The sequence below is a fragment of the Marmota marmota genome, unplaced genomic scaffold, assembly GCF_001458135.2.
Source record: "Marmota marmota marmota unplaced genomic scaffold, marMar, whole genome shotgun sequence".
Lineage (NCBI taxonomy): Eukaryota > Metazoa > Chordata > Mammalia > Rodentia > Sciuridae > Marmota > Marmota marmota.
This window is the reverse complement of record NW_026000093.1, coordinates 6127606-6152917: the sequence shown is the minus strand read 5'-3', so window position 1 is coordinate 6152917 and position 25312 is coordinate 6127606. Positions and strand designations below refer to the sequence as shown.

At 37.3% G+C, this 25312-nt stretch overlaps 1 protein-coding gene across 1 annotated transcript in view; it reads left to right on the top strand.

The window, feature by feature from the left end:
- The window catches only part of Oprk1 (opioid receptor kappa 1), a 28550-nt gene extending 7393 nt beyond the window's left edge, over positions 1 to 21157 (top strand). The window contains exons 2-3 of the mRNA XM_015485785.2: positions 7920 to 8272; positions 13783 to 21157. Coding sequence (XP_015341271.1) covers positions 7920 to 8272; positions 13783 to 14315 — 886 coding nt within the window. The 3' untranslated portion in view covers positions 14316 to 21157. The remainder of the gene's footprint in view (positions 1 to 7919; positions 8273 to 13782) is intronic.
- The last annotated feature ends 4155 nt before the right edge of the window (positions 21158 to 25312 follow it).

The following is a 25312-nucleotide window of genomic DNA, read 5'->3' as shown; positions in this document are numbered from 1 at the left end:
CACACTCTAAGACTTGACCCTATCTGAGTCAGATTTATATGTGAAGATATGGAGTGGAATTAAAAATATCCACATACCTCTAGGCACCAAGTAGCTTTGCATTAAGAAACAACATACTACTTCGTAATTTTAACTTTCTTCTGGGAGCTGGCAGATATGATAACTTTCACACTGCATGCACAACTGGGTGCACTCAAATATTTGTTCTGGGAGTTGAAAGGGTGCACCATGACACCACTGTAACTAGTGAGACAGAGGAATGAGCTGTTCCTGGGGCACTGGCTAGTCCTGTGAAATTCCTACTTGGATAGTCCCTGTATTTCTTGGCTACTGCCCTTCAGGGGCAGACTGCCAGGGTGCAATGCAGCTGCACACCTGGGATCCTGGCTGTGCATTGCTACTTGTGTGCAACTGCAGTACAACGGCTCAGGAACTCAGGTTCCTTTGGAGTTCTGCTCAAGACTTTTGCTCTGTGCATGTGAAGGAGTAATGCAGGGTAACTGTAAGTGTCGGAATCCTATGTGAATATGAGTCTTTTAGGATATTATAGACTGAGGAGATATCAGTCAAATCATTGGAGAAACAATGACTGAATTTACTTTCTTTTTAGAAAATGAGTAAACCACTGCCCTTTTGTAAACAAACACAATTCCACTAGCAAGTAATCCAGGAGGATATTTAGCAAATTAATGTCATTGAGACAAACCAAAGCTATCTGGAGAATTAGTGAAACAAACTCATTCTCTTTCTAAATGTGAGAAGTCACATTAGGACCATAATTATTATTCCTGATCATTTTATTTTCACTGAAATTTTTAGAGTGACTTCTCTAAAAAGTAGTTTTAGGTACACAGCAAAATTGATTGGGAAATATAGATTTCTCATATACTACCTGCCCCTCACAAGCATAGCCTCCCCCATTATCAATATTCACACCAGAATGGGACATTGGTTATAACTGATGAACCTATATTGGCAAAGCATTATCACCCAGAGCTCATAGTTTACATTAAGGTTCATTCTCACCACAAGCCTTTTGAGATCTAATAGGCAAATAAAAATTGTATGTATCCAAGATGTACAAGGTGATGGTTTGTACTGTAGTTTAGATCATGATGTCCCATGCATTGAAGGCTTGGTCACAAGTATGTGGTGATGTTAGAAGGTGGTGGAGTCTTTAGGTGGTGTGGCTAAGTGGGAGGTTAGTGTCCTTGAAAAGGATATTGGGGCTCTGGCTTTCCTGTCTCTCCTTCTCTTCAATCTCTTCTCTCTCTCTCTCTCTCTCTCTCTCTCTCTCCCTCTCTCAAAACAAAGTGAAAACACCTCCATTGTCACATGCTCCCACCATGACATATCATTGGCTACAGACACCCCCCACCAAAATAAATGGGCCAAATGACCAGAAAACTCTATAAAGTTGTGAGCAAAAATAAATCTTCTTTACAAGTTGATTATCTCAGGCAATTTTTTATAATGAAAGAAACCTAACACAATTGAAATGCATATACATTGTGAAATATATCATGTGTTAACATGATAATGTTAACACATCCATCACCGCACACAACTACCATTTTGGGCATGTGTATGGGTTTGTGTGCTAGGCAAGGAAACTTAAGACTTGCTCTCTTAAGCAATTTAAAGTATGCAATATGGTATTAATAACTATTGTCTGAACACTAGATCCCCAGAATTTATTCCTCTTGTAACTGAAGGATTTTGCTTTTTCATCAACATCCTCCCGCCTTCCCTCAAACTTTCTGATCATTTTAAACACAAAATCTGGAATGCTATGTATCTGGAAAACATGCCTGGTAAAGTGAATAACCATGTTTGTCGGAGATGCGGAGGATACCCAAAGCTTGTCTCTTACCATGCTGGTCTCCCACTGTCAGCTAAAAAGGACTGCATTTCCCTGGTGCTGCAGAACTGTCCTCTTACTCAGAGTGGTTACTCATTGTTGGGAGATAGCTGCCAGCTCTCATGGGTTAGTTTGATCACAATCTTCTTTTTAACCAAACAACATTTCAAGTGTACCTCATGGATATTTAGATATTTGGTATGTTAAAAAAAATCCACTCAGAAAAATGGCCACTAATCTTTAATTTTTTTTTCTTTTTTATCACATTGGTACTAAGGTTTGACTTCCTACTGTCTCACTAGTTCGTAGTTTCAGACAAGTCACCTACTTCATCTGAATTGTCTCCTTGCCCAAATGGGTATAATTGGCTTTCCATGTACCAAACAGGCCTGTCATATTTGGTTTTATAAGTGATCTAGAGATGATTTAAAGTAGACCAAGGAGGTGCTCAGGTTATATGTAAATATGGCACCAATTTATATCAGGACTTGAGCATCCATGGATTTTGATGTCTTTATGGATCCTAGAACCAATCTCCCACAGATACCCATGAACAACTAGACCACCTAAGGAAAACCTCAAATACCATGACATATGTGAAAGTGTTTTGTCCATATAGGGTCAGTATGCTAATGTTTTATAATCATATTATCCTCTGGAGCATGCCCTGTTTTCTCATGTTAAATATCTTCCATGCCCATAATGCAGATTTGGCCACACTTATCAGAATGCTTTCCAATCTCTAGCTGCAAGAAGTGACAGAGTTCAGAGGATTACCTTGTTTCTTTGATAAAACACCTGACTCCTTAGGAATGTTTGTCATAAGATGGTCCTGAGTTCCTCTATTTATTACATGTGGATTCTAAGAATCCTTGAGAAATGTGGAGAATACTTGCTAAGATTTTTTTTTCTCAGAACTTTCCTTTCCCCAAAAAAGTAGGGTCAATGGCATCAAACAAAATTGCGCTATGGGTTGTTAGGGCTCTGGCAGGTAATTAATAATACCAGCAATAGCAGCAGCAGCAGCACTGTGCTGGTGACAGTGTCATCTGGCACCCACTGCACAACTGTCAAGGACCAGCCCCACTGCTAAGTAATTTTCTGTGTGTGCTGTTTGATCATCACGACAACTTTGCCAAATAAAAAGAAGTTTCTGAAATAGTGTCTGTGACATAAGAAATAATAAATGTTAAAATGATTTTTGTCCTTTGGAGTTCAAGGTCTTCTGGAACCCAATATACTGTTCCCATTCAGTCATCCCCCCCAATCCTCAGCAGCATCCCTGAACCTGGAAATCCCTTTTCTCACCCATTCTTGAAGGAGACACTAGCTTCTCCATCCAAATCTTTCTCAGAGTTGAAGGTCCTGCCACATCCTCTCTTCTTTCAAATATGCCCTGATTTCACTGATCTCTCTCTTCTTTTTTTTAGTGCATATTATAATTTGAATTTGTATATAATTTGGGTTTGAATGTTGATTTTATTTTTCAGTCATCCTCAAATGATAACATGTTGCTGTCTGTGGGGTAGGCACTGAAAGAACATGTTGAGAAAATGAAGGGATGAAGACAGAGGAGGGAACGTGAATATAAATGGAGAGAGACGAGAGGGTGTATGTAAGGAAACATGGGGCACGTTGGAGGTAAAGGCTAAAAATAACAGAAATCAATAAAGCTGAATGTGTGCTGGTGATCAGTCATCAAGATTAAAGGCTTATTGTGCTATTGTTGTGAAGGTGAAATGGAGTTCCTGATTAAAGAAGCATCATTGAAATCACAAAACAAAAACCAAGCTCATGCAATAGACAGCAAAGGATGCCAATAATTCACTAATCATCTCTTCCTCCTGTGTGTTGCCGGACCATAGCAAGCAAATGGAAAAGGACAAGAAGCCTTCATGACTGAGTCATAAGGACAGAGATCCTCCTAATGGCCCCTGTGTCTAGCATGGCAAGTGTCACATCTCCTAGGAACTCTGCCTGATGACCTTTGTTCCTGACACATCAGCAGATAACTTTGGTCCTCTTACCATCACACAAGGGCCTATGGATGTCACGTTAGAAGCCACTACCCCATTCTCTATAAAGAGAACACACTAAGATATCCTGGGGGAACATTTCACCTCTCTGAAACACTCTTCCCCTGAGGTTCACACCTCCCAGCTCCCAGGTTGACCCCTTTTCCTGAGCTTCCCCTTGTACCTCATCCTGTGCATTGTACTTTGATTTGTAACATTCTCAAGTTTAGTGAGGACAGCCCCCAGACTTTGCTCTTTTAGTGCCATATGCTCCTGCGGTGTGTATGCTAAAAAGTGCAGCCACTTGCTGCCAACCCACCTCCAGTTTTTCTACACAAGCCAAAGCTTCCCACCCAGATGGTGCCATTTTACTTGAAATGCTTGAGAAATTTTGTAAAGCAACATGGATGAAATAGAAAATAATGTCATCTCCTATCAGAGCCACAAAGCTACCTTGTTTTTTCACCAGAAGATATACAGTGAATGACATATAGTTAGAACTGACTCATGTTTTGTGTTTAACTATAAACAATTACCTGACGGCTCACCTGGATTGTCTCTGAGGGTAAAGGTCTACTTTTAAATTCACATGCTCACAGGATTCAGTCCCAGGTAGTCCCTAAGAGATCATCAGCAAGTATTGATTGAACACATAGTTTATTCATCACTTTTAGTTATACCTGGGATTTCTCCTCTTCCAGTGATGTAGGTGTATAAACATGTGTCTTTAGAACCCTGGAAGGGAGGTTTTGCCCTGACACCTGACATCCCTTTCAGTTCCTCCCACTGAGGTCCCACCTCTCATGATGCACACAAAGCACCTAACTTACCTGCACAGAACTCTTCCAATCCATGAGAGAAAAGCTATACATCTCAAATGCCAACTAGAAGGGAAGTTGTTGTGAGAATCAGTAAGACACTTGAAAGTCAAGGTACTGGATTAAATTATAAAGTGCTGGAGATTGATGGGTTTGAATTTCTGCTATGCCTTTTATAACTCTGAGAATTCTATTTATTTATTTATTTGGTACCAGCGAATGAACTCAAGGGTGCTTAACTGCTGAGCCACACCCTCACCCTTTTTTATTTTGAAATGGATCTCACTAGGTTGCTTACAGCCTTGCTAAGTTACTGAGTCTGGCCTTGAACTAGTGATCCTCCTGCTTCAGCCTTCTGAGCTGCTGGGATGACAGGTGTGTGTCACTGTACCCAGCTAACTGTGAGAATATTTAAGGAAATTCTGTAATTCTTAGTTGCCTAATCTATAGAACAGAGATATGAACATTTACCATGTGGAGTTACTATGAGGACTAAATGAGATAAAGTCTGTGGAATGTATGGACAGTGCCTGACACAGGAGCTTTTTGAAATAAGTGGTTATTATGATTGTTGTCCATGCTCATATTTCTCATTCTAAGACTGGATGATAGGATTTGAATTCTGTATAAGGTCAATTTTTATGCAGTTCTAGACATCTATTGCTTATAAATACCTAAAAAAACTAAAAGCAAACTACCTTTAAATATTTTGTGACTACTTTAAGATACGTTTTATTTTATGTATGATTCTTTCAGTTTTTCTCCAGTGTATTGGGTCTCAGTCTTCACTTTTACTCCTATCTTTTTATATTCACACTGAATTGGGTAAATCTGATCATGAGCATTACCTATAACTACAGTCCTCTGTTTGCTGTGCTAACTGGTGGCTTCCCACCATATGGATGAGTTTGAGAACAAAAATTAAATTAGACATGCTCTTTGGATCAGATTCATTCCATTGATTATTTCTGGAACTCTATGGGATAAACATTATATTTTTCTGTTTTATAATTGGAGAAACTGAGGCTCAAGGTGGACAGTGAGCCTCTCCTATAGTTTGGATCTTGAATGTCTCCAAAAGTCCATCTGTTAAAGGCTTGATCTTCAGGGTGGTACTAGTAGGAGGGTAGTGGAGCCTGTAAGAGGCGGGACCTAGTAGGAGGACTGGTCATTGGTGGTGTGCTCTCGAAAAGGACTGTGGGTTCCCAGCCCACTCATTGTACTGGTGGTGAGGTGAGCAGTTTGCTCTGCCATGTCCTCCTGCCATGATGTGCTGCCTTGCTGCAGGCCCAGAGCAAGAGGTCAGCCAGTTATGAACTGCAGTCTCTGTGAGCCAAAATAAGCCTTTTCCCTTTACGAATTGATTATTTCAGTTATTCATTATAGGGATGAAACACTAAACACTAACATGACCCTCTAAAATCTATATATTGTTGGAAGAAAAAAAAAGACTTAAACACAGGATTCCCTAATGTTATAAAGCAAGGACTGGTAGTCTAACTTCATAAGAAAGAGGGAAATATAAGGGTCACAAAATCTGAGAGTAGGCACCAAAGATATTGCCTGGTGGAATCTTGGTCAGTAGCAGGAATTTGGTGGTGGGGGTGGGAAAAAGTGAAAGAGTACAAGATAGGTGTATGAGCTATATTTTTTTCAAACATAGAATCATATTTTTAAATTTTATTTATTATTTATTTATTTTTGCATTACAACTCTTAATAGAATCACATTTTTAAGAAGACAATATCCGAGGAAATCACATTTCAGTCTTCCCCATTAGAAACTTTTGGCTCTGAGTAGAAATACTTGCTTGACACACAAAACATATTTTTAAATAGAGTACTTATTTTCTAGATTAAATCACTCTTTTAGTAACAGAACATTGAAATGGACACCAACCCAGCCTTTACAATGCTTTTCCATCCAACTATGAGTGTATCCACTTCCTAACACGATGAGATGGGAGAGGGGGATTGGATGGGGAATGCGGGCATGACTCTGGGGGTGAATTGTGATCCTATGAGTCAAGCCATCGGCTGCCCTTATCTCATGAACTGCCAGTTAGGTTTTATTGTCCCTATTTATCAGGAACTGAAACTCAGCAAGTCACATAGTGAGTTCAGACTCAGAACAGTAGGACTTCACGTTAGACTATTCTGCCACTAAGGGAAGCCAGGGTTGCTCTCTCACTGAATTTTAAAAGATGTTTCTCATGTGGAAATTTATATATATAGAAGGGGGCCCAGATGAATTAACTGTGAGAAGGTCTACACATCTGGGGTGTGTAGAAAGCAGTGGATTTCCCCTCTTGGTCTCTTAATGCTGTATGGATTTCGGAAGAAGCATTCTCCAAGCAAAATAAGCAAAATTCAGTTTTAGGTGAAAATGGAATTGCTCTAAACTTTTGTTATAATGTAAATAATTTGGACTTAAAAGCAATCTTTGAACCTGTGTTGAAAATTACTGTCTCCTTCATTTAAAGATGAGACAAATATGTGTTGTAAAAAAAATCTGTTGAGATTGGAGTAGAGATAGAATTATTTCTCCTCTGCTACAGAAGTGCTGTGATATGTGTAAGAGAACTCAGTCCAATTTATTTATAAAATACACTTAAAATGACAAGCTAGTGACATGCTGAAAAACAAAAACCAACAAATCTAATTTTGTTTTAGACATTTCAGTTGGACATTTATAAGAATCAAAAACCATTTTGCATGTTCAAAAGATAGAATAATTACAATAATTAATTTCTTAAAATAACTTCTAGGAGAAAATGTTTTAACTTTGTTTTACACAAGGAAGAGAAAAGGATAAAGTGTCTAACATGCTAAAAGTCAAACACCTTTGTCGAATTAGAATTAATTGTCAGTCACAAAATAAAGACCTTTACTAAGTGCAATTCTGTTGAAAAGATCTACGTAATCATCTTTTTATCTACCAATGCTACCTTCATTATCTTTTTTTTATTAAATATTTAAAATAATTTTTCTTAAAATATTTTTTATAAAAACCTCTAAAATAAAAAACTCAATAAACTCAGAGATCTCTGCCCAGTTTTCAACTACTCTGACTGTCTGGAACACTCCTTCTAGATTTACACAATGATATTCAAAGAATAAGTAAATAAATAGGCAAAATTAATAACCCAAAGTAGTCACAAACACATTCACCTTATGACTTTGACTTAAAAGATGGAGAAAAATGCTATTGCTTCTTGTCTTCTAGATACACAAAGATGAAGACAGCGACCAACATCTATATATTTAACCTGGCTTTGGCGGATGCTTTAGTTACTACCACCATGCCCTTCCAGAGCACTGTCTATCTCATGAATTCCTGGCCGTTTGGGGATGTGCTGTGCAAGATAGTCATTTCCATTGACTACTACAACATGTTTACCAGCATATTCACTCTGACCATGATGAGTGTGGACCGCTACATAGCTGTGTGCCACCCTGTGAAGGCTTTGGATTTCCGCACACCCTTGAAGGCAAAGATCATCAATATCTGTATTTGGCTCCTGTCATCTTCTGTTGGCATATCTGCAATAGTCCTTGGAGGTACCAAAGTCAGGGAAGGTAAGAATCATCATTTTCATTCCATTTATTAAAAAAAATAACTTCTAATTATACAAATTTTTAATTTGGGAGCAAGTAGGGCACATATCTAGTGGCACATATAAAAGTAAAAAAAAACAATGAAAATATAATGTCTGATTTTATAAAATCATTCTGTGTTCCTTTCCACCTCTAAATGCAGAATGGGATATCAACATTACCAAGACACAGATACCCACCATCTCCTATTCTGGAAATGCTTATCAGAATCTGGATGGGTGAAATGAAGCAAAAATCTACAGGCTTGTGGATTCTGAAAATATAATCTGGCAACTCCATGACACACTGCTCTTTCCTTTTTTTGTCTCCCTAACAAGAAACTGAATCATTAGAGACATATGCTAGATCTCTTCACCTTTATCCTTCAGTGTTAATCTCCACGTCATTGTGACAGCTTCATTGGCTGTAGGCCATTCAAAAATCGAGTCCACAGATGGATAGTAGTTACAGATGAGCACAACCATTCAGTTTGGACATATTAGTTCTTGCCCCATGCAAACAGGATAACTGATGTTTTCCCTGTATTTCTGGGCTGTATTTTAGAATACCCTAGGGACTTTAGAATATACTGCCACCCAAGTCCTGCCTCCAAGGTTTAATTGACCTCTAGTGTGACCTGGTTGTCAAGATTTTTAATATCTCCTAGGTTACTCTGACCTGAGCCAAGGTGAGAACTACTGTTTTTGGAATAATTTTGCTTTAATAGTAAAAGACAAAGCTATGGAAAATATTTTTGGTTTTAATAGAAATTTGCTGAGGGGAGGGCAGCAGAACAACTCACTTTGAACTTTATAAATGCTATTTAATGTTTCCAGCAAGTGTCTGAATGATCCAGTTTATTAGGGAGGTTTGTGATACCTGTGATTACAGATAATTGAATATGCGCAGCAAAGACTTTCCAGGTAATAGTAAAAATATAGGTGCTAAAATAATTGTCGCTTATCTTGCGTTGTACATGCACAGCTTGTCTTTGGTTTTAGACAGTTTTTTTTAAGAGCAGTTTTAGGTTCACAGCAAAATCGCATGGAAAGTACAGAGTTCCCACTTACACCCTATCCCTCACACAGGCACAGCCACCTCCGTCATTAACATCCCCGCCAAGTCCAGAGCACAAGTTAGGTTCATTCTTGGTGTTGTATCCTGTATGGGTTTGATACATTATAATGACATGTATCCATTGTTTTTAAACAAAACATTTTTTTTTCATCTAAAACTATAAAATGAATTTCCAGCTCAACCACAGCCAATGAGTGATAAGCTCTAATACATGGCAAATTTTAAGAAAATGCCTAATTTTCTCTATTAGAGAAACATTTAAAAATATGATTAATCACATGTTTTCTTGCCTACAGCAAATGGAAATAAATTACAAGAAAGTCTTCTGACACTGAGGTGTTTGTATATCAAAACTCCAATTTAAGAGCAGATGCTGCTGTTAAACTAGGAGAGTGAGACGAATGGCCTAAATAATAAAAGAAGATAGATGATTTTCCCAGGGCAAATAAATAAACAATTTTTATATTTCATGTTACACTTGTAGACTTATCTGCTGTATTCCTTCTAATCTCTGTCAGAAAATGACATCCTAGAAGAAATGGATTTCAATTATGTTGTAGATAAATGTGTGCAGATGCAATGGAAGAAAAGATACACCAATGTCAGCAGAAGATTAATTTGTGCAGCATAAAAAAGAAAAATGGGAGAAAATTAAAGTAGTCTTATAGGAGGGTTTTGTTCTTCCTTTCAAAAAAAAAATTCAAAAATAGATTTTGTTGATGTGATGAAAGACCGCCACATTTTCTGCATTCATTTTGGAGCGTTGTAGTGCATGCATGTTAGGACTCTTAAGGGGAAGTCCAGATATGCTCTCTGCACTGGATCAGGGCTGACTGACATTGGTGGTTCATAGTCTCATGTTTGTAGAGAAGGTTCACTGAAAGGGAATCAGTCATCAATCGCATTGGAATACACACACCTGGACAAACACTGGCTCAGCTAATGCCTCAAAGTTTACAGTATTACTTTTTTGGTAAGAGTACAGATTCTGGAAAAATCTGCCTGGAATTAGATCCTGATTTCACCATTTACAGGCATTGTCCCTGTGGAACTGTCACTTAGATTTTTGTGCCTCAGTTTTCTCATATGCAAAATAAGGTTAACAGCAGAGCTTACCTGTTCAGGTATTTTTCAGATCTACTGAGTAGATGCATGGAAAGCTGGCAAAGTGGTCCCCCGTGTGAAGTAAGTACTTGATAAATATCAGCATTGTCATCCAATAGAGTGGCCGTTCATAGGTCCAGGCTTATTGCTTATGTTTATCCACCTTTGTCAGGATATTCATTCAATACTGAGGGCTCTTTTATATAACATCATTTTCACTCTGTAAAGATAGAGTGATATTCTACATACTGTATTTTACATACTGTGTTCTACATCTGATATTCTACATATTGTAGGTGCACAAATTATATACTTTGAGAATTCATAATCTGACTCTTACTGTTATTATGATAGCTAAGTATTAGTATAAAAACCACAAGCATAAATAGCATTGTTATTAACCAAAAAGGATACACACAAGAAAATCTTCAGTTTGGCTATAAAATCTAACTCTGTAATTATGGAAACCATAAGATGTTGGAACACGTATCAGTGGAAGCTGAGGCCCTTTGATATTAATATAAAAGAAAAAGAAAGACTGCTTTAATTTTTTTTGATTCATGCATAATAACTCTACGTATTTATGAGATACAATGTGATGTTTTAATACCTGTATGCTCTGTGGAATGATCAAGTTGGGGAATTGGCATATCCATTACCTTAAACATTCGCATTTCTATGTGGTAAGAAAATAGCTCTTGCTATTTTGAACATGCATTGTTCACTATAGCCAACCCACTGTACACTAGAACACTAGAACTAGTTTCTTTGTCTACTTGTAACTTTGTACTCGACCAGCCTCTCCCTAGCCCATGACTCCCCATCTCCCCACTTTCTCGTAACCACTTTTCTGCTCTTAACTTCTAGGAGATCAGTTTTTCTAGATTCCACATATGTGGAGTTATGCATTATCTGAGGAAAGACTAATTTTGGAACTGTGGAAATTGTAAAGACAACCTGAAAATGTATAGTTTTTCTGGAAATTGGATTTTTAATGAAAATGGCAGATTTGGACTAGAATTTCTTGATGAGTACCTCTTCTTGAGGTATAAATTCCAGTTCATTGATATTTCTGTGTGATATTTCCAACTCTACCATCAATAATTATTTCCTACACTGCTGTAAAATTGGCTATTGTTGATTATTTCACCTGTTTATCAAATAGTTATTGAATTCCTCCTCCATGCAAGATGGTTGAATGATGATTCCGAATCATAAAATAGCCCTTATATTGCTTTGCTTGACATAGGCAGGTGACTCTGGCATATTCACTACTGAAAATAATATGTATTTTCAAGGTTTTGATATTCACGTGGAATATAATTGTTTATTTATTTTAAAACGTATTCTCTATGCATTATGTGTTCCAGGCATCACCCTTTGCTAAGGGTTGAACATTGGCTAGGTTCCTACCCTAAGGTTCGTTACATTCTACATTGAGAGAAAAATATTAGGAAACATAACACATAATTATGGATTGATAAAACTTTTGTCTAGGAAATAGAGTGAGTACAACACATAGGGTAATTTGTAAGGGAAGGACTGAGAGAGACTTCTACCTAACTGCCTCTGAGGTGACATTTAAACTGAGGACAAACATGAGAAAGAGATAATGCAGAATGCAAAAGTTAAGCAGGAAATATGCCCCCCCCAAAAAAATGTATATTCTGACCTTCAAGGAAACCATTACCAGATTCAAGAGAAAAATAAAAATCTATAGTAGGATATTTATATTAAATTGACATTTAAAAAATACTATCCACCAAAAGTTTAATAGATATTTTTCTTTCTATAACAGTGATGGTAAATTAAAAAGACAGTATTTTAAATAATTTCCTATAGAAGTTAAAGCAAAAACTGAAATGATTCCTTGTTAGTTTCTGATAGTCTTCATAGAAATAGTACTTTGGAAATGACTTTTTAGGGAATCAAAATGACCACTTACTCTGGGAGCTTTCATTTACTACTTAAAGTTCAAAGATTTTTATGATAGCCATCTTTATTGGTGTCCAAAGTGATTCCATATTTTGTATTTTACAGTACGTCTACTTGAAATTCTAATAAGAGACATTTAGTTTTGGTAAAGCCTATTTGATTAAGATCACCATAAATTATTTTTGAACCCATTTATAATACAGCGGTTTTGTTATCTTAAAATATATTTCTTGTGCTATTTTTTAAACAGATCTTTTCTATGTCTAAATAAAATATTTTTAAACAAAAGTGACACTGACAGTTCTGTTCATGACTTCTTCATCTGTGAGGGAGGACACTGCAAAGTGAAATCCACATGTTGTGTGCTTCCTGACTGCTCAGGGGCAGAAGGAGGTGGGGCTGGCTGGCCTTGGGGGATGGGAAGTCTGGGGATGTGTAAGTGGACCGCCCCAACCCATGAAAATAATTTAAAAACTACTGATCCTGGGCCTTTTTTAATATTAAGGTCACTCCAAGGGAATTCAATCTATCGAAGAGAAGCAGAGCAAATTAAGTCATTTTCTAAGCATATGTGTACACAACACACACACACACACAACACACACACACACATGCACACACACTTGTTTTATCTGAGTTACATAGTAATGGTAAAAATGAAAAATGTGCCTGATTTATTTAAAGTTCCCTTGATAATTATGATGATTCTATTCGTATTTCTTTGTTTCCTTTTAATCTCCTTCTCCTTCTTTTTGTTCTTCTTATTCTCCTCCCCAAATTTATTAATGTTTCAGCAACCCCCTTAATCATAATGAGCATGCTTGGTTCCCTTAAATCACAATTCCTGGGTTATCAGGAAGACAAATTTCTCCATCAGTTTTTGTGGATCCACATAAAGCGGTGGATGTTTTTCAGATAAGTTGGTATTTGTTAATTCAATGGCTAGATTTGAAATCTTCAGTCATTTATTACAAATAGACATTAGCTTTAATTGCCAGAGCCTTAGGTCTGGGAGAACTGCTAATACACAGAGATGCGAATAAGTGCCAATGCTATAAACTCACAATATAGCTCTCCTGAAAGCCAGCAATGCCAAACCGACTTTCACAGCTCGATAAGTCATACTGCTAGCTAACCTTATTTATTCTGTTAAGCATCGTATACCAATAAATGGCTGTTTTCTAGCTTCTCGGTTTTATGCACAATGATAGAATGGTTACTATAATATGGCATCTATTCCTCATTTGCTTGAGGTAACATCATCGCACTGTCATTGGACCTTTAAATCAACGGTATTCAGATGCACATTTAAAACATTTTGTTGCAGGCAACACTAACAATAGGCTTCTCTTTGCGGTTCTGGTTGTCTCCTCTAGATGTGGATGTCATCGAGTGCTCCTTGCAGTTCCCAGATGATGACTACTCCTGGTGGGACCTCTTCATGAAGATCTGCGTTTTCGTCTTTGCCTTTGTGATCCCGGTCCTCATAATCATTGTCTGCTACACCCTGATGATTCTGCGCCTGAAGAGTGTCCGACTCCTTTCCGGCTCCCGAGAGAAAGACCGTAACCTGCGCAGGATCACCAGGCTTGTCCTGGTAGTGGTGGCGGTCTTCATCATCTGTTGGACCCCCATTCACATTTTCATCCTTGTGGAGGCTCTGGGTAGCACATCCCACAGCACAGCCGCCCTCTCCAGCTATTACTTTTGCATTGCCTTGGGTTACACCAATAGCAGCCTGAACCCCATCCTCTATGCCTTTCTTGATGAAAACTTCAAGAGGTGCTTTAGAGACTTCTGCTTTCCCATCAAGATGAGGATGGAGCGTCAGAGCACGAGCAGAGTCAGGAATACAGTCCAGGATCCCACTTACATGAGGGATGTGGAGGGCATGAATAAGCCAGTATGACTAGTCGTGGAGATGTCTTCCTACGGTTCTCCAGGAAGAGAAGAGTTCAATGATCTAGGATTTACCCAGATTACGACTGCAGTCTGAGAGGAGAAGATGGGCGTTTTTTTTTTTTATAAACATTTAGAAATTTCATGGTCTGAAGATGCAGGCTGCATGAGAAACCCAGTCAGTGGAAATATCCAAGGCTGTAGGGATGGAGGATGAAGGGTCCGAGGCACAAATGCAACTCTTCTCTACAGCAGGCAAGCAAGGCTGATTCCCAGTTCCTTTGATGAACAAAGAAATAGGACTTTTTCTTCTGGTTTCCTAAATTTAGTTCAATCCCCATTTGCTGTGGCCTTTCTATGCAATGTGGCTTCAAAGCTCTATTTAGGAAAAAATAAATAAAAAGAAAAAAATTACCCAAAACATTAGTTTCAGAACTGAGTAGCATCCAATTCAGATGTTCAACATGGACAGCAACAATCTAAAAAAAGAATGAGAACCATTTTCAGTGCCTAGCTAACTTTCTGCTGGGTAGACCCGTATTCATGTGGCTCTATGGAAAAAATTCCACCAAAGTAGGAATTGGACCCACAAATGAGGCATTTGATAATCACATATGACAGAACATTGTCTTGACATTTAAGAACTTATTTAAACATGCAAAATGTGGTTTTCTGTTAACATAGACTAATATCTTGAAAACTACAGTTGCTAACTTTTATTTTAGCATGCTATTCAGATAAATAATATTCTGATAAAGCATGCATTGATATAAAAAAACATAAAGTGGTTTAAATGCCACCAGAAGTGTATATGATTTCATCTGTAAATAATAGTCTATGTGGAAACAAGAAATGGGCTTCCTTTTCAGCCAGGACATTTCCCAGGAGCACACTAATGATATCCCTTGCATTATTAAGAGTTGATACTGACACATTTTGCTGCAACATAAACTAGTCTCTGGAAGTCAATCATGAGGGATTACTTTCAGACTCCTGAACACCATTTAGTCCTTTAGTCATGCTCGTAACACGTGTTAACAAATTCCCCAACCTTTAACTCATTCCCAGGTTGTAACCTTGGCAGGATCTATTGTATTTGTGGAATCTCTTTGTGGATATATAGGTATCACCAGATTCTCTCTATTCATGGAAGGTAAGGTGTTTTGATTATGTACATCTCAAGGTATTATTTGTGGCTTTCAGCAGGGAGTAAAATTGTTCCTAAATGTGTGCTGAACAGGGACATTATGTCACTCAGGGTTCCTGGACATAAGTTGCATGGTGTTCTATGAAGGGCATGCCTGCTGAGGATAATGCCATAAGCAGTGTATTTAGGATAATTTTGCTAAAACTTCCAAATGACATATAAATTCTCTCTTTCCCCCTGAAACTTATAGTTTCAGAGGTAATGGCTTTTTCTGTAATTTGCCTGGAGAGAAGAAAGGGATAATTTAGAAATGACACCCATCTCGAAACCTGTATCTTATTAGGGCAGCACCTTTTGGAATTTACTAGGAGAATTTAATGTGTCGCCCTGTATAACTGTAGGTTATTACTACATCTAGAGTTTTGTTCACTGTATGCTTTCTCTCAAGCATATATTCCCCTTCCATCTGGAAACATACCCTTGCACTAAAGGTTTTACCTGCGGCTTCATAGTTGTACATTGATCATGTTTGTGTCCATTCTAGATCTGAGCACCGATGGTGTAAGGCAACGTGGAAGATATTTTTCCTAATGAAAATGAAGAGAGCTTTTGAACATTTCTTAAATTTTAATGAAAATTCCTAGGTGCTCCTGTAACCTTGTAACTGGATATAGATGATTAAATATTGATTGATGTGAACACAGTATTTAAAAATCCTGGCTACTATACAAGCAGGATGTCTATAGAGAGAGGAGTTCCAGGAACAAACTCTACTGAAAGAAGAAACAGAAAGACCTTTTTTATGAAACAGCTAAACCCAGTAGATTTTCTTGGTGGGTTCCCTCCCAGAACGAAAATATAAAAGAGATATAATTTGGGGATGAAATTATGGTAAAGTTCTCTTTAAATTAGCATACCGCATGCTTCTCAAGCGTTCATTGTCATTACTGAAGTTGGAATCTTTCTCTGATAACCCTGCATCTCATCATGTGTAAGTTGCAGCCCAAGGAGGAAGATAAGTCGCTTCTGGATGATTGTTAACACTGACTTCCTCAAACTGAAGGAAGAGAAGGAAGATGCAAATGTCATTTTAGGGTACTGCTTTAAAGGAATGATAAAGTGAATTACATAGGGTAGGAAAAGTACCCCTTCTATAAATGTGTTTCTTTGTCCAAAGCATGTCTGTTTGCATGTATGTGTGAGTGTCAGTGTGTGGGCTGCTGTGAAGAGCGATCGTACTGCCATCCTTTCATCCTTCCAGACAAAGCATTTGTCCAAACCTCACTGCCTCTCAGATAACTCCTGATGTTCCTGTTCTCCCACCTCAGCAAGAAGGGCACTGCCTGCTGTGTCTCTGACCTTGAGATTGACTGTCTGTGTGAACTCTTTCTTCCTGTGCTTATAACAACTTTGGGAAGACAGGATGTAGTGAGGGGTCAGAGAAAATGCAGAGAGATGAACCAGCCATGCAGGAGTCAGCACTGAGGAGGAAACTCACAACTCTAACTGGGACGAAAGTGGAAAACACTCTTAGTGCCCTGGTCTGCTTATGAACCTAGGATCATCCCCTATGCAAAGAGTTTAGGGTCAGGGCTTACCACTAAAAAAGAAGTGCAGTTTGAAAATACTTTTTGGGAAGAAATCAAGAAATTTTCACAGACAACTTAAGAAAACTGGTTCCATTCTGTGATATATTACTGAGAAATAAACTTTTATTAACTTGCATCAGACCATTTATAGATGTTTCATCTACTACTAGGACACAGATGAATAACTGGAATAAAAGTAACACATTGACTGGTTTTAAATGAGAGCATTGTAAGGAAAATTGTGGCAAGGTTTTATGTCCGCTCAAAGAGATTTCTTTTCTAAGCAAGAGTTGTTTGGATGATTCAGCATAAATAGGAAAATCCCATCCAAAAAGAGCATAAATTACTTGCGCCAAGATGATTTTCTTCTCTGAAAGAAAAGTATATTCATATATTCATTACTATATTGTATATTATTTATGTCTAACACTTTTAGAAAGTGGTAATTATGCATTGTATATATGACTGTGTGCCTTGCAATAAAACCAAAATCATACCTGCTAAAAATCACAATAGTCTATTACTTAATAAATCACTTATTCTTCAGTGACTTCAGTGACACTGTACATCATCAAGAACAATGTTGTGTTTCTCAAAACTCTAAGTGTTGTGTTAACTTTCCATTCACAACAACACTGTGGGTGATTAATGGAATGGAACAAAATATGTAATATTCTAAACTATTAAAATAAATTCCCAGACCTGAGCTGGGGTTGTGGCTCAGTGGCAGAGCGCTTGCCTAGCACGCATGAGGCACTGGGTTCGATCCTCAGCACCACATTAAAATAAATAAGTCAAATAAAAGTATTGTGCCCATCTACAAATAAAAAACAAATGTTTTTTTTTAAAAATTCCCGAACCTATGGAATCACTTAGGAAATTCACTTCTCATAGTAACACTGTCAGGATACAAGAACTGATGTTAAATACTGACCTCCCAATGAAAATCAGCTTTTTCAGCGTGAAAACCATGCAAACTTCAAAATTAAGCTGTCTTACCAAAATCAAACTCAACCTACAAACACATTTAGCCATCTGTCCTGGGGTTGATATAACCACACCATTGCCATGAATGTTTTTAAACCTCATGGTATTTGTACAGATGAACAAAGAACAATTTTTAAAATCAGTGTCTGACAAAAGAAAGATTTTTTAAGTGGAAGCACAAACTTAGGGAAGTAAAAAGGGGCCCATCTTGCCAAGTGGGAAGAACATACTAGCAGATAGATTCTCATTTTAAAACAACAAATCTCTTATATTGTTTATCATTGATCCATACAATATCATAAGTAATTGGAGTGCAAGTGTATCATGGGATTCTACCTCCAATATTTAGAGGAGACTTTGGTCTATTTAAAAAAATAGTGACAAAAATAAATTGGAAATATCTCAGGATATGAGGACATAAATAGTTTTTCGTTTGAAATAAGATCTCTTTTGCTGGATACTGAATCTTTGGGTATATAAATGATTGTGTATGTTGAATGTGACTAGAAACTTATTTTCTATGGAAATTGTTAATATATTTGTAGAGAAAACTCAATATGCAACAAGTTTCAGGTATTATGATCACTTCCTGGACTATTTTTCAGGACTCTACATTCTTTCTGATGTTCTCTGAGTTTGGGGAGACTAGTGTTGACAAAGAAATGAACATTATAATTGAAATGTTTTCAACAACTGGTGCTGGAGAGAATATTATCATATGTATACTAGAAACTGATAGATTCTGTATAAACAGAGATAAGCAAACCACATACTCTTTTGATGTTTGCATTCTAAAGAAAACAAGAGATTGAGCCAGTAAATGCAGCAAACTGCAAAAGGGGAACAAATCAGTAGAATGTAATCATTTCTAGAAGGTATGCTATTCATCTGCATAGGTATATTTTTTTAAATCACCTTGCTTATAACTTTATATTATATTTGGAATTACCACAAAAGTTAAAATAGCAGTTATCTCAATATTTGAAGATAGTTAATTATTATTATTTTCAATTAGCCTCACTGGAAAAAACACTAGATTCAACTAGTTCTACTTTCTTACAATTCTAAAATGGCATGCGCCTGAATTCCTTGCTTCATATAGTCATCTGACACAGTGTAGACACATGCAGTTTGGTGGGTAGTGAGGACATAACTCATTTTTATTGTCATATATCCTTCCCATCAATTAATGTGAAACAAAATTTGGACATCAATGTGTCCAAAGAGAGCCTGACAAATCACAGGTCTTTATTCTTCCTGCATAATGAGAAGCCTAATCCAAGGACTTTGTTTTCTTCTCCAAACCTAAGTTATTCATGGATTGTCTCATCACCATTGATTGGTCCCCTCTGGAAGTGAGAATTTGTATTGGAAGGGGAAGAACTGGCCTCGTTACTCTTTCAACCAAGGAGATAGCACATCTGGTATTGGGGCTCATCTGTGTTATAGCTCAGGTACCTGAAAACCTCAGATGATGGAAATAAATGGATTTAATGCTCAAATGAGGATATGAGGGCTCTCTTTCTCTCTTGATTTATTTGTTTTGTTGTCTTCTCTGTTGCTTCATGTTTAGGCCATCTCTCTCAGTGTGGTACTGACAGCTCCAGGCTCACATGGATCATAAAGCTCATAATAACTTAGAAACACAGTTATCATATTTCTCTCTAGAACTCATCTATCCAAGGAAGTAGATTCTAACTGTCCAATTCCTGAATCAATTGTTATTGCTGGGAGATGCAGCACTCCATTTGGCCAGGAGTAGGTTATATGTGCCTGTGTGTATTAGCAGGGAGGAATCAGGAATGGTTCGTTTTCTTTGTGCTTCATACCATGGATTTTCATTGGAAGGAAAGATTCTATTCCTAAAAAAAAGAAAAGTATACTGGAAAGAGAAACACAATCATTATATATCACAGTATTCATCAAACCAAAGTTTTTTCATTTTCTCAGTGTCTCTACAGGAAGGAAGGAGAAGAATCTGGTGGGAATAGAAAAATAGGGAAAGCAACTTTGAAAGGAATGTACATGTAAAAAGTAATTGCAGGTGGAAGTGGAGGCGGAGAGTGAGCAGAGGTGTGGGATGATCGAATGAGAACAGCAGTATTGTTAGCATAGGCTGCCATAGAATAGGGGCACATTGAGTTCTGACAGCCCATGCTACTTCCCTTCTGTTCTGGAAACTGGGGTCCAAATTCATGCCAAGAAGAAAACCTACACCTAATATATTAATATTCTCAAGTATTAATTCTAAATAACAATTGAAATCCAAATTTACATGTGTTGTGTTAATAAAAATGAATAGCATATCATTAAAATCAGTAAGTAAAATTTAACATGTAAGCCACAGGGTATATAATCCTTTTGAAGAGTTTTGACACTGACAATATTTTATAAATAGTACATGGCAGTAGCTGTTAAAAATAAATGAATATTTGTAGTTGTTAGAAGTGAAAAAAAAAAGCCTCTAAAAATGTCACTGCCAGCACAAACCACTCTTTGGAACAATTGATTACCTCTTCTAACTAAATTAGTGCTTTTTCTAAGCCTTCTATAAAGACAGGCTCTTAAAGACATGGGACTTTGTCATATGGGGGATATCTGTCCCAAAGTTAATCTTATGAACATCAAGTCTAAATTAGGTACCACTTTGAGGGACATAAACCCAGCTATATAGTTGACATGGCTGACATGGAGAAAGCATCCCAGTTCAGGGACAGTAAGGAGAAACATACTTAGTTCCCATAAAAAGAAGAGGGTTTTGCCGTCCACTTTGTAGCCACACAGAGATGCAACCTATGCCAGCCAGAGCCCACTTCAGTTAGAATGTTTGTACTCTGTGAGGTAAAATGGGGAGAACACCAATAAAAACTGACTATGTCAGGCTGGGTTTGTGGCTCAAGTGGTAGAGCACTCGTTTAGCAGGTGTGAGGCACTGGATTCAAACTCAGCATCACATAAAAATGAAATAAAGATATTGTGTCCACCTAAAACTAAAAAATAAATATTAAAAAAACCTGATTACGTTATTAGTTTTTAGTGTTTTTTTCCCCCTAACTATAAGGTTCTTTTCCACAGCCTGTTTTCGTTTTGGAGTTCTGCTGTGATGAACACACTGTAACACCATGAACTTCTCAAAGTGCTTTGCCAGCTGTGCTTTCTTCATTCTGTGAGGCATTTCCCCTCCCAAATTTGTTTTCAAATAGAAAAAAAAGAATAGATCACAGCTTTTCTCTTTTTTTGTCGTTTTTGTTTTTTGGGATATCGGGTATTGAACTCAGGGACACTCAACCACTGAGCCACATCCCTAGCTCTATTTTGTATTTTATTTAGAGACAGGGTCAAACTGAATTGTTTAGTGCCTTGCTTTTTGCTGAGGCTGGCTTTGAACTCATGATCCTCCTGTCTCAGCTTCCTAAGCTGGGTTTATATGTGTGCACCCTGTGCCCGGCTCTTTTTTCCTTCCTTCCTTCTTTCCTTCCTTCCTTCCGTCCTTCCTTCCTTCCTTCCTTCCTTTCTTTCGTTCTTTCTTCTTCTTCTTTTTTTAACGGTTGTTGTAGTTTGTATTTTAAATGTCCCCCAAAGGCTCATATGCCAAAGGCTTGGTCTCCAGCCTGTGGAATTTGTGAAGACTTTAGGAGGTGAGGCATGGAGAGAAGAACGTAGGTCATTGAGGCCATGCCCTTGAAGGGGGTATTAGGAATCCTGCCCCGTCTTCCCTCTTTTTTTCTTCCTGGCTGTGATGAGATACATAGCTTTGCTCCACTGTATACTTCCTGCAACGGTGCTCTGCCTTGCCACAGGTGCAAAGTGATGGGGCCAAGCAACCACAGATTAAAACTTCTGAAAATGAGCTCATATCAACTTTTCCTTACATTTAAAAAAAATTCTTGATTTTAGATATACATGACAGTAGAGTGTTTTTTGACATATTTTGCACGTATGGGGTGCAAACCATTACAATTTTGATCCCATTCTTGTGGTTGAACATGTTGTAGAGTTACACTGGTTATGTATTCATACATGAGCACAAAAAAGTCATGTCCTGTTCATTCTACTGTCTTTCCTATTCCCCTTCCCCCTCCCTTCCCTTTATCCTTCTTTGTCTAATCCAGTGAACTTCTATACTTCTCCTCCCCACCCTCTCTTGTCAGGGTTAGAATCCACATATCAGAGAGAATATTTGATCTTTGGTTTTTGGGGGACTGGCTTATTTAACTTTGCATGATATTCTCCAGTTCCATCCATGTAAAACCAGCAAATGCCATAATTTCATGCATCTTTGTAGCTGAATAAAATTCCATTGTGTATATATGACAGTTTCTTTATCTATTCATCTGTTGAAGGGCACCTGGGTTGTTGGTTCTGTAGCTTAGCTATTGTGAATTGAGCTGCTATAAGAATTCATATGGCTGCATCACCATAGTATGCTGATTCTAAGTCCTTTGAATATAAGCTGAGAAGTGAGATAAATGGGTCAAATGGTGATTCCGAGTTTATCTCCATACTACTTCCAGAGTTGTTACACCAATTTGCAGTCCCAACAATAATGCATGAGTGAGTGGTTTAACTTCAATATTTTGTCATAGCAATAGAAAGCTGACTAATACAATTGTTCTGTACATAAGAATTTGCTTCTAGAAGTGCTTTTTAGGAATGGAGGGCATTTCCATTTAGAGAAATACTCAGGCAAAATTTATTATATTAAAATATTAATATATTTTTTCAGATTATGTCATTCAAATATTTGTTCAAATGTAATTAAGAATTTAAAGCCTTGGAGGCTTGCTCTTGAAACCAGCAGCCTTGTAAGGAAAACCAAATAAGCTCTTACCGGGAGACCACTTGTAAAAAACCAGTCAGGATTCTAACAAACAAGGATTGCCATCTGACGGACAAGTGAGTGAAGATGTCTCCTTAGAAGTCTAGCCCCTACCCAGACAGTCATTTCCAGCTTTTAAAAAAAAATTTTTTAGTTGTAGATGGACACAATACCTTTATTTTATTTATGTATTTATTTTTATGTGGTGCTGAGGATCAAACCCAGTGCCTCTCACGTGTGAGGCGAGCACTCTACCACTAAGCCATATCCCCAGCCCTCATTTCCAGCTTTTGACCGCTTCCCAGCTAAAAACCCAGACCTTATGAGCAAGCCATCTTTGCCTTCTCCAAGTTCCTTACCTACAGAATCAGTGAGCATAAAACACAGTTATTTTATGCCACAAGTTCTGTGATGGTTTGTTGTGTAGCAATAGTAACTGGAGCATGCACAGAAAGCAAGCAGATTTCACCCCATTCTTCCACTCAAAACCTCCCTGCTCACCTCTCCATACTGCATGTGCACCAAAATGCTCTTCTTTGTGATAAAAAGTATCATCCCAAAGAGATTTAGCCTTTCTTCCAAACCTTATTGGCTCACCAATTCCCAGATTCTTTAAGGAATAGTAACATAAATGCTTAGACTTCTGAGAAACTCACCCAATACTCATCCCAAGTACTTTAGCTACTTCTGGTCCATAAACAGCATAAATGAACATAATTAAAGGCAGCTGAGTGATGGCAGATAATGTTGAGACAAAATTTTTAGTAATGTGAACTAGCAATGATAGTAGACACTTAATAAGGACATAGAAAACAAATTTCTCATAACTACCACAATATAGAGTTTGTAATAAAAGGCAAATTTATTATTACATAATATTTCACATCCCTACATATTCTTGTAACAAATTTCTACCAACGTTATTATAGACAACACTGGGGGAAAGGTTAAAGATCATGGTTTGGAGACGTAGAGAAATTTGGATTTGGAATCACCTCCATTTACTTGCTTTGTGACTTTGAATGTATTATTTAACAGTTCTCAAGTCCTTGTTTATTTCTGCACTAAAAAAAGAAAGATAAAAATACTTACTTTGATAATCTTATATCAAATAGATTATTTGGAATTTTGGGTTAGAAATCTGAGACACAAATAGAAACAGGTTTTTGGTACTATGTTAAAATATACTTCCAAAAGCCAATTATATAAAGTTTAATAATTGTGATGAAACATTAAGAAGCCTATAATTATTTGTTCTCAGAGTAATACCAATTTATTCTGAGTTAATTCAGGTGGGGATTTTAGAGTACATGATCAAATACAGAAGCAAGTTTATTAATACTTTCCAGTAAAGGAAAGTTGGGGGATATTAAAGTCATCTTTATAAAACTCACAGTTTGTAGTGTAGTTTAGAGTGAATTTCCTTAAAGACTAATGATAGATTTTCAGGTAAAAATGTAAGACAAAATGGGAGACAGGGAGGGGAGATGCTTCTTTTTTCATTATTCTCTATAAAGAAAGACATGTATTCATAGATTCACTTATTTTATTATCTAGCATACATATATAGTCATTATCTTCAAGCACATACTCACACTCTCACTGCAGTCCATTGTGGGGGTACAAACTGTAAATCTGTCTGGCAAAGAGCATAAGAAGATGGCATTCCCAGAAGAGCTGAAGGCATGTTTTACTCAGCCTTTTCTGTCACTGTGACCAAAAGACCTGACAAGAACAATTTTAAAGGAGGAAATGTTTATTTGCGGATCATGGTTTTAGAGGTATCAGTCTATAGATGGCCATCTCCAGTGCTCTGGACCCAAGATGAGGTAGGACATGATGATGGAAGGGTATGGAGGAGAAAAGACCCTCAGAACATGCCCACCGGGAAGGAGAAAGATAGAGGGAGAGAGGAGAGAGAGAGAGAGAGAGAGAGGAAGAAATGAGGGGGGTATTTTTCTTCTTAACAAGGACAAAATATATACCCTAAAGGCACACCCAATGACCCATCTCCTCTAGCTACACTCTGCCTGCCTAAAGTTACCACCCAGTGACTCTCTATCAGCAGATTAATGCATCATTTAGGTTAAGACTCTCATAACCCAATCATTTCACCTGTAAACTTTTTAATATTGTCTCACACATGAGCTTTTGGGGAACACCTCATATCTAAACCATAATACATGTGGTTTTGTTTATTTAGAAAATAAAAATAAATACAGTTTTTAATCTTTTGAAGTGGACATTAAGTTTGTATATTAGTTCACATTGCTTTACTTTTGTGAAATATTTCTCAATAACACCCCTGCACGTATATGAGGATATATGTTATATATATATATATATATATATATATATATATATATATATATGTCCATATATATACAAACATATGTATACATATATATATGTGTGTGTGTGTATATATATATATATATATATATATATATATATATATATATATA